The sequence below is a fragment of the Ochotona princeps genome, chromosome 2 (assembly GCF_030435755.1).
Source record: "Ochotona princeps isolate mOchPri1 chromosome 2, mOchPri1.hap1, whole genome shotgun sequence".
NCBI lineage: Eukaryota > Metazoa > Chordata > Mammalia > Lagomorpha > Ochotonidae > Ochotona > Ochotona princeps.
In genome coordinates this window covers 99,879,782-99,890,132 of record NC_080833.1, presented here as the reverse complement: position 1 = coordinate 99,890,132, position 10,351 = coordinate 99,879,782, and the positions used below count along the sequence as shown (strand labels likewise).

Sequence of the window (10,351 nt, the reverse complement as noted above, 5' to 3'; positions counted from 1 at the left end):
AAAAGCTCCTACAACTCCCAGCAAGCTCCGGGCGGAGCACGTCCGAAGGCAACTGACGGCGCCGCGGACCAATGGGAGAGCCCAGCCTGCACTCGCGGGGCCAATCCAAGGGCGGAAATCAGGCCGTGTGTGTGGCACACCTGCGCGGCTGTATCAGTGGGCCTGAGGCCTCTGGTCGCCACAGAGCTAGAGAAAGGGACAGGCTCCGTAACATGGTGACGCTGCCTACACTATGTCACTCCCTCCCTGCCTCGCTCTTTTCCTTCCTCTCCGCCGCTCCAAGCCCTTCGGCCGCCCCACCTCCGGCCCTTAGTTCGATCCCATCCCCCGTGGGAGGGGACAGACGAAGATGTGGAATTTCCAAAGCTTATTGGATGGTGGTAGCGTCACTCTGGAGGACGGCGGGGCCCTGAGCGGCGAGGACCGCCCCTCTCGGACGGTGATTGGACCTGCGGGAGCAGCCGGGGCTGGGATTGGTACAATGAGAGGCGCGTTTCTCCGGCCTGCATGGGCTGAGGAGCGGAGGTGCTGTGGCCGCCGAGGAACCGGCGGGGCGTGGCGGCTCTGTCGCCCCCCGCGCGCCCTCCACGGAGGGCGCCCTACCTCATTACATTGAGGGCGGAGGGGAGAAGGTGGCGCTTGTCGCGTGTCGGCTGCGGGGCCAGTGGGGCGGGAGGGCACCTGGAGGGGGTGGCGGTGGAGGGCGTGAGATGCAGGGGTCAAGGAGCTGGGCTGTGCTACCAGCGTGAGGCTTAGACCTGGAAGCGCATCCAAGGAAGGATTGGGAGGCCGAGAAGGGCGGCAGCGGGTCTGGTATGGGATGCCGTGGAAAGGAGGGGTCCTCGCCACAGATCCTGCCTAGATCTGTGGGTGGGTCCTTCGAGGCGGCCTCCTACCGGGTGCCCTTTTATTTGCAGAGAAGAGAGTCCCCATGGTCTCTGTTCAGGTTCTGGAAACTTTCTCATTGGGTGGGTTTCCTCAGCGACTCCTTTACTTTAGAACGACCCAGGGTTGATTCTGATAAGTGGGGATTATGTCAGCAAACGGGAAGCCGCTGCTGGGCTTCATGCGCAAACTCCCCAGTGGGACTGCACCCGGGAATTCAGGCAAGACGCACTGCCCTTCCTGCTTTGAGCTTTTCCAAGCCCCCCGGCTCTTGCCTTGTTTGCACACGGTTTGCATCAAGTGTCTGGAGCAGCTGGAACCCTTCTCGGTAGTGGACATCCGAGGAGGCGACTCAGACACGAGCTCTGAAGGGTCCATGTTCCAGGAACTCAAGCCACGCAGCATGCAGCCGCAGATTGGTATCCTCTGTCCGGTATGTGATGCTCAGGTGGACCTGCCCAAGGGTGGAGTGAAGGCTTTGACCATAGACCACCTGGCCATGAACGATGTGATGCTGGAGAGCCTGCGTGGGGAAGGCCAGGGCCTGGTGTGTGACCTGTGCAGCGACAGGGAAGTGGAGAAGAGGTGTCAGACCTGCAAAGCCAATCTCTGCCACTTCTGCTGCCAGGCTCATAGGTAAAGATGGGAAACCCTACTGGGTGTGGCTTAGGAGCAAAGAACAGAGGGATCAGATACAGAAATCTGTTGGCGAGCAGATGAAAAGGAAAGCTTCCTCAAACACTACTGAATGCCAATGAGCAATATATGGTGTGACAGCAAATGTTTTAAAGCAATGGTTAACCCTGGTCAGCCTGGTAGAGTACGTGTAGTCATAATAGTAGTAAAAGTTCCTATAGACCTAAATGATGCTCCCCAGTTCCCTGCAGTCATCAGTTGTTTATATAGTAAATGGATGTGTTGGGTCCTGGAGAAACAGGAAGAGGAATACAATAGCATAACTCTACCCCCAGTCTCATTTGGTCATTACCTCTCTAACAGAAGGGCGAGCACAATTGTTATCACGTTATTAATTGAGGGAACAAACTATGTTATTTGGCCTCTGCAGAGCTGGTACCAAGTGTGAAGTGGAGCCCCGTGTCAGATCCTTTTCTGGTTATGATCTCTGCTCAGCACTGACCTGTGCTGCCCTGCCCGTATAGGTGCTGAGAGGCCGCCCTCACGTAGGCTGCCCCTGTGCCCTCGAGTCACTTTAGAACTCGGTGAGTGTGCTGGTTGGGGGAACTGAATGGGGCAGATGATGCCTTTCATTACATTTGGTGAACAGCGTACAGACAGATCGTTCTTTGTCTTTATTCCAACCCTTTGTCCCCTACCCGTTCCAGGACATCAGATTATAGAATGAGCCAGGGTTTAGGACTAGCCTAAAACAGTTGTTAAGTTCTGGCTTCCATTTGTTTTCTGGCCTCACCAACAGAACCGCTGAGTAGTCTTCAGTCTTTCTATTTTTAGCTTGTAACTATGACTACCTTGCATCTAGCTAAACAGCTGCCCCCGTTTTCGCTGCAGCCATTTTTCTGGTGCCTGGACAGGCACATGAGCCTCCAGTTGATAAGATGCTAATGGAGAAACCGTGAGCTGTCACTGTGGTTTCTTAGGAATTTCCCTGAATCTCTGGAGGCCTCCAGAAAAGGGAATTGAAAGAGAGCTTTTATTCGGCTGTCCGCTGATTTCACTTTCTAATAATGCTAATGCCTTGAGGGACATTGTAGCCTGCTGAGTTGGGTGATAGAGTTATTGGTCAAGGGAAATGCCTCATTATACTCTGGATGGCAGCTGGTGATACTTCGCTGTCAGACCCAGCTAGCTGCTTTTGAACTGCTTGGGTTGTTGCTATGTCATATGGCAGTTTCCATCTCTTGGTGTTGGTTTTCCATCATGCTGTCAGTTCTGGCTTGACGTAGGGAGCAGGCTGTAGCTTGTGTCTACATTTGCAACATGAACTCTGGGCAGGGTTTTCTGGAGGTATTTAGGTTGAGTGTTATTGCAACAGACAGCCCTAATGTACTCTTCAACAGCAGCCTTTTCATATAAATGTTATTCCCACTACTTTACAGCTGAGGAACCACTATCAGAGAGGCTAAAGCAGTTAGAGGTTAGAGGAAGGAACCACCTGTCTGCTGAGCCTATTCCATAATGTCTTGTTCTGACTTTGCCCCTAGGCGGCAGAAGAAAACCACTTACCACACCATGGTGGACCTCAAAGACCTGAAAGGCTACAGCCGGATTGGGAAGCCTATACCATGTCCTACTCACCCCACCGAGGAGCTCAGTCTGTTCTGTGAGCGCTGCGACCGCCCTGTGTGCCGGGACTGCGTGGTGGGGGAGCACCGAGAGCATCCTTGTGACTTCACCAGCAACGTCATCCACAAGCATGGGGACTCCGTGCGGGAGATTCTCAAAGGCACTCAGCCCCACGTGGAGGCCCTGGAGGAAGCACTGGTTCAGATAAAAGATCTCAGCAGTGCGCTCCAGGAGCGGGTGGAGGCTGTGGCCGCCGACATCCGCACCTTCTCTGAGGGCTACATCAAGGCCATCCAGGAGCACCGGGATAAGCTGCTGAAGCAGCTGGAAGACATAAGGGTCCAGAAGGAGAACTCGCTGCACCTGCAGAAGGCACAGCTGGAACAGCTGCTGGCAGATATGCGGACTGGAGTGGAGTTCACTGAGCACTTGCTGACCAGTGGCTCGGACCTGGAGATCCTCATCACCAAGGGTGTGGTGGTAGAACGGCTCAGGAAGCTCAACAAAATTGAGTACAGTGCCCGCCCTGGAGTGAATGATAAGATCTACTTCTCTCCTCAGGAGAAAGCAGGCCAGTGCCGTGGCTACGAAGTTTATGGGGCCATTAATACCAAAGAGGTTGATCCCACCAAATGTGTTCTTCAAGGAGAAGGTAGGAGGGCCTTTCTTGCTGGCACCAAAAGGGCAGTGACCTGCTAAAAGAATCTAAAGGGCAATGAACCTTCCCCTCACCATCTCCTGGCCCCTTTCCTTCTGATTCGTTCTGTTCCTAGAGGACAGGCAAGATTCACTTATTCAGTGTCATGGGGGGCTGGGCACTTTCTCACTTTAGGAAAGGAGCAACCACTAAGAAACCAAGACATCATGCTTTGTTTCTGTCAGGTGACAGGGCTGGGACAGTGCCCGTAGGAGATATCTTCATTGAGCATGTCAGGGAGAGTGGTGCCTGCTCAGAGGGGGGTGTGGCAGACCCTGAGTTGCTTGTGTCAAGTTCTTTTTATTATATTTTTTTCATTTTATAAGATTTATTTTTAATGGAAAGTCAGATTTACAGAGAGAGCGAGAGACAAAAGATCTTGCATTTGTTGGTTCACTCCCCAAATGGCTACAATGGCCAGAGCTGAGCTGATCCAAAACCTGAATCAGGAGCTTCTTCTAGGTCTCCCACGTGGGTGCAGAGTCCCAAGGCTTTGAGCCATCGTCTGCTGCTTTCCCAAACCACAGGCATGGAGCTGAAAGGAAAGTGAAGCAGCCAGGACACCAACTTGTGCCCATATGGTATCCCAGCACATGCAAGGCAAGGATTTAGCCACTAGGCTATTGTGGTATACCTGTTTATATCAAGATCCAAAGGGACTTTGAGAAGAATGAGGGAAACATGAGACAAGATGGTGTTTCTCTTACATTTGATGCTTCTTTTGATTTGTGTACACCTCATAGTGTTGGGATTTAAAAGGATGTGATAAATGTTTAGTGAGGAAGAAAATGGTTTCTCTTGACCCGTATTCTCTCCCTAAAGGAAGCACATTCTTCAAAGGTATATTTCATGAGTCAGTCCTGGTGAGAAAATTGTATCCTAGAGTCATCCTGGCTTTGGTACATGAATTTGTAACTGTTGGGAAGTTACAGATCCCTTTGAGAATATTGTCAATGTGGACAAACAATTCCAGCAGAGTCTTAGATTCTTCGTAAACTTCTTCATAGACTCATAGGTAGTTCATGAACCCTAGATTAAGTAACCCTATTCCATGAGGATGCTTGATAAGAGTCTATAACTGTTGGGTATTACAACCTTGGCATGTTGGGGAGTATCGTGGCAGGCAGGGTCCCAGCTGGTCAGCTGAACTCCTGGCTGTTCCAGTATGATCCAAAGCTAGGAGAGGATAGCTTTGGGTGATACTAGCCTCTCTACAGGTTTTTTCCTCAATTCTCTGGGTAAATTCTGAGTGTTTTTCAGGGCTGCCTTGTGGCTAAAAGTAAGGTCCAGGATCCCATCTGATCCAAGAGCAGCTGCTGGCTAAGAGATAACCTGACTTGCTGGGAGGGATTCCCAAGAGGGAGACAGGGGAAGAGAAGACAGCTGCGCAATTGCAGTAAACAGGAAGCACAGCCCTTTGTTCTGAAGACAAAGCAAAGGGTGTCTGGTCTGGGGATGTGATCACTGCAGTTTGCCTTCAAGTGAGGATGAATACTTGTCATTTGCAGATCTCCACCGAGCCCGAGAGAAACAGACAGCTTCTTTCACTGTGCTCTGTAAGGATGCCACAGGAGAGAACATGGGAAGAGGCGGAGACAACATTCGTGTTGCTGTTGTCCCTAAGGATAAGAAAGACAGGTTTGTATCACACAGTTGTGTGTCATGGGTACTAAGCAACGTGGAAACTGGGAACATGAGGTCTTTTGAGGCAGTGGTTTATCTTCCCTTCCTGGGATGCTATAAAGACACATGACGTGCCCAGCCATGCAAATGGGTTGTCTTCGGTGGGTTTACGTCTTTGTTGTGTTCTCTCCAACACAAGTCTGCCCTGTAATGTGTTCACCCCAAGGTTTGGATTAGACTGGAAATTTCCTGTTGGGCTAAGTGATGCCTTCAAAATTCATCCCTCCCTTGTTACTAAATTGTGCCAGGAGCAGATTTATATTACTTCTGCATTTGGAGTAAGGAAGAATGATAGAGCACAACAGGATATACCTGAGGCCCCTGACAGTCCCACAATAACATTTTCAAGGAATTCAGCTGAACTTTAGAATTTATGCTACTTACCCTCCATTATACAATTACATTCAGAGGCAAGGGGAAGAAGCATCCTGTTTGGGGGACATTTATAATCAGTGTTGAATGGGATGGGATGGAGTTCACATCCTAAGATAGCAGAGAACTGACGTAGCCCCAGGGGCATGAGTGGTATTTTGAATTCTTACTTCCATCCCTTCCCAGTCCAGTCAGAACAGTGGTCCAGGATAACAAGGATGGGACATACTTTGTTTCCTATACCCCCAAGGAGCCTGGTCTGTACACCGTGTGGGTCTGTATCAAAGAACAGCATGTGCAGGTGAGTACCACCTGAGACTGTGCTTGCCTCCCTTCCTTTCCCCGTCCCTCTTTGGTTCTGCTGTCTCAGGATCTGGAGTCATTTTATCACAGGGTCAGCTGAATACAGAGATTGAATAGGATACTCTTCTTCACTCCTCATCGCTACAGAAATGGCCCAGATTTTACTACTCATTTTCCTGCTAGAAGCTGCTGATGTCCATAAGAGCTCTCCCGTTTTACTTCCTAGTGGTTATGCTTATGTTTCGCCATTCTCATAGTGGGTTTGTTAGAATTATTAATTTGAGCAAGATGTGTTATTCTGAGGATGCAGTCTAATAGCAGACAAGCATGCACCTTCAAGAGATAAACAGGTTCAGCGTTTCCCAGTTCTGTTCAGCCTGTGAACTTACTGGAAAGCATCTGGGAGGGTTGTGTCCTCTCAACTGACCAGTCATCTGTCTGCCTAACCATGGGATTCTCCAGTCTGTTTTAGAGATGCGCTTGTCTGTTGCCATGATGACTGTGCCATCTCCACAAACAAGCATAACTTTCTGGTTTAGAGACTGTGAAGCTTTGAGAATTGAGTAATACATATTCAGCAATATTTCTCTGCTGACATCGGAGTACTCAGAAGTCCTTGCAGCCAGAAATCACCCTGACAAGAACAATACAATAGCATATGGCATTCATGTGTGGTTGATACTCTGTGTCCTACAAAGACTCACGCTCAGCATAGCTACATGGCGGTGTCAGAAATGGCAACAGGTTACATCCATTTTTCCATTTTCCTCAGAACTACTCAGGAACATCACCCATCATTCAGCTAGACTGAATCAGTAAACGCTTCTGAAGTTCTAGGCCAGGAGTGCCATGCTAAGGCCAGGAGGGACTTGTAAATCTACAGCAGGCTGATTTTTAAGCTGCTAATTTTGTATGGCTCGTGAATGATGCTATAAATATCCAGATGGCCCTCAGCAGAAAAAAAGGGTCCCCACCCCTGTGTGACTGTCTGCTTTGTGTTTTCTCAAGCTACATGGATGTCACACAGTAACAGACACATTACAACACTTAGTAGGTATTTCTCATTTAACATAGAATGGAGACTACAGAAGTAAAGTTATCCTTGAAGGACAAGAGGCAGATGAAAGAGTTCTGATTTAACAGTTGTTGGCTATGCATATCTAACCCTTCTCTGTCCCCTCACAGTCCCAGACTAGGAGGATGAGTAAACAGGTGTGTTGAGTCTAGGGTAAAGAGGTGGAAAGAGAAGCTAGCTCAGTATGTGAGGAGAGGCGGCACCTGTCTACAAAAGTGAACAAAGGCCCACAGGCCATCCTCCCTCTTTGGTCACAACCTTTTCCTTGTATCCCCTGAGGTTCTTCAGAATTGCAGAGCAGAGTCAGTCACATCAAGAGCACACATTGGATGACTGACATGTCATAGGTCCATGTGCTTCCACTCCATGCAAGGTTCAAGTAACGCAGAATCCATTCAGGAAGGTTAACCCTACTGTGGAGCTGGCCTCCGCTCATCTTGAATGCACAAGCGCCTGCTAAGGCAGATGTCGTTGAAACCAGAGCTTACCTGGTGTCTGCGTCAGCTGTGCACATCTAGCTACAAGGGAAGGATTCATGGTGGTGAAGAGTCTTTAGAATTTGCAGTGAAAGGCATGGTGGAAGGGCTACACAGACTGGTTCTTTTTTAGAGATTTTTTTTGAAAGTCACAGTTATGGAGACTGATGGGGGTAGTGGGGAGAAGGAAAGATCTTCCATCTATTGGTTACTCCCCAAATAGGCACAGTGGTTCGGACTGGACCAAGCTGAAATCGGGAACCAGGAATTCCATCTGGATCTCCCACTTGGTTGATTGGGGCTCAAGTACTTGAGCTACAATTATGGTTCTCCCAGGCATGTTACCAGGGAGCTAGATTGTAAGTGGAACAACTGGAACTCAAACAACACTCTGATGTGGTATGTCAGTGTCACAAGCTGAATTTGCTGCACCACAGTACTGGCCCCACTGCTTGGTTCTTTTCACTGCATTTTTATCTTCCCCACCCAACTGAGCAAAGGTCCTGTCTTGTGATCTCCTACTTGCTGTCCTTGACCCTCCAAAAGAAGGCTCTGTGACTTTAGACTGTGCATCCTGCAGTGATGCTCAGCAAATCCTGTTCACTCATAAGGTGCTGTTCTTTGCTCTTGCTCTCAACACTGAAGGGCTCGCCATTCACTGTGACTGTGAGGAGAAAGCACCGCCCACACACAGGTGTATTTCATTGTTGTACCTTCTGCTCCAGTGGAGGACAGAAGACTGCCCGCTGTGCCTGTGGCGGCACCATGCCAGGTAAGGAGGACGGTCATTACCAGCTGGGCCTGCCAGCCAGCAGTGAGAATCAGGTGACAACCCCTCACTATCACCAACCAGAAGGTGTAGGACATTTTAGGGAGTACATTCTGATATATGTAGAGAGATAACAGTGCTCTAAGTTTCATTAAGATCCTTTGTTTTAAATGGAAATATGAAAGAGATTTCCAGATGCAGCTAGGGCTGGAGAGTGGATAATAAACAAAGGCAATCAAGTCCAGTTCTTTGGGTGGGAGTGGAGGGAGGCCAACCAGACAAGATCTGTAATTATTTAAAAATAAATAAATAAATAAATAACTCTAACATGGTGGGCCTTAAAATACCCAGTTGCACATTTCAGGATCTCCCTCCCCTCATTTTTTAAATTTCCACTCTTTTTTTTTAAGCACTTTACAGTTAAGATACAAACCAGTTCATCTACAGTTCATGTCCAAAAATAACTCATCTCCTTGTTTGAGCAATTTTTTCTTCCAGATTTATTTATTTATTTGAAAGGAGTTACAGAGAGGAGAGACAGGCAGGTCTTCTGTCCACTGGTTCACTCCCAAATGCCTGCAGTGTGAGGGCTGGGCCAAGCTGAAGTCAGGAGCCAGGAGCTTCATCTGGGTCTCCCACAAGGCTGGCAGGGGCTTAAGGACTTGGGTCATCTTCCATTGTGTATGCTAATGCCTGTGTGCATCAGCAGGGAGCTGGAATGAAGGTGGAGCAGCTGGAACTCAAGCTACAGTTCATATGGGATACTGGCATCATAAGCAGCTATTTAGCAATGCCACACACTAGGCCCCATAAATTCTCAAATTATCTTAGAACTTTGGCTAACATTACCTGATTTGCTATACTTGGTTTTGGTGGGAGTCTTGATGATAGAGGATTCAGATGGCTTGTTCCTCTTGTCAGGTTTCTTCGTATTTTCATTCTCCTGATGCCAGATGTTGCCATGAGTTTTAATGTCCATGAAAACTGCTGGACTCCATTCTAACGGTTGTTTTTCCCCTCTGTTTTTTTGCATCATGTAGGTGGGTACCAAGGCTGTGGCCACGGACACAAAGGCCACCCAGGTCGTCCCCACTGGTCATGCTGTGGAAAGTTTACCGAGAAGTCCGAATGTACAAACACGAGTGGGCAGAGTGCACCAAGGAGCTTGCTCAGGACCGTGGCACTCTGACACTGTGAACTTGGCCTGTTCAAGCTGTAGCCAGTGGGAATTCAAATTATCAGAGTGCCCCAGACCTTGATTACTTCCAAAGAGACAGAATTAAAAACAAAGTGCCTTATCTTATGTTACAGTTCAAGTGCTTTTTTTATGAGTTACTCACTGCTTGCTTTTGTGGGTGGTTGTGAACAAGAGACATTTCTCTTGAAGGGTCAGTTGGGAATGTCCTTTCTATAATACAGGAGTCTCCTTTCTCTTCTGTACAGGTATGCAAGTGTCTGTACCATTAGAATTTAGAGAACATGGTGTGTGTGGGGAATTGGTGGTAATTTAGTTCTTTACCTTCTAATACATTCTATCTAGCCTATGTTATTTTTCACTGAACTACATACTAGCTATTTTCCCTCAAAAAATAAAATCTTCCTGTCCACTTTCTGTGGATTTATTGATAAATGGCTGTCATGAGCTTCATAACATACTTTGCTGTTTTAATGGTTATCCACCTCTTTCCTCTCCACACTGATCCTGGAAGGTTACTATTTGCTCAAGGGCATACAAAGTTAATAAAGGTACTGGTGTTGAAACAGAACATCATCCATTTATTGCAATTCTCTTCATGCCAAGCAATCTAGATCTCAAGTCTAATTATCGG

At 48.2% G+C, this 10,351-nt stretch overlaps 1 protein-coding gene across 2 annotated transcripts; it reads left to right on the top strand.

Moving 5' to 3' along the window:
* The first annotated feature begins 15 nt into the window (after positions 1–15).
* TRIM45 (tripartite motif containing 45) lies at positions 16–9,825 on the top strand. Of its 2 annotated transcripts, XM_058660112.1 has the most exons (7): positions 16–439; positions 1,271–1,521; positions 3,066–3,799; positions 5,353–5,482; positions 6,086–6,200; positions 8,399–8,525; positions 9,563–9,825. In XM_058660112.1, exons 1-7 carry the CDS (start codon positions 350–352, stop codon positions 9,709–9,711), a joined length of 1,596 nt encoding a protein of 531 aa, XP_058516095.1. In that variant the 5' UTR covers positions 16–349; the 3' UTR covers positions 9,712–9,825. The 2 variants fall into 2 exon arrangements, with proteins under 2 accessions (XP_058516095.1, XP_004581925.2); XM_004581868.3 differs by lacking the exon at positions 16–439 and having other exon boundaries at positions 673–1,521.
* Positions 9,826–10,351: the final 526 nt, after the last annotated feature.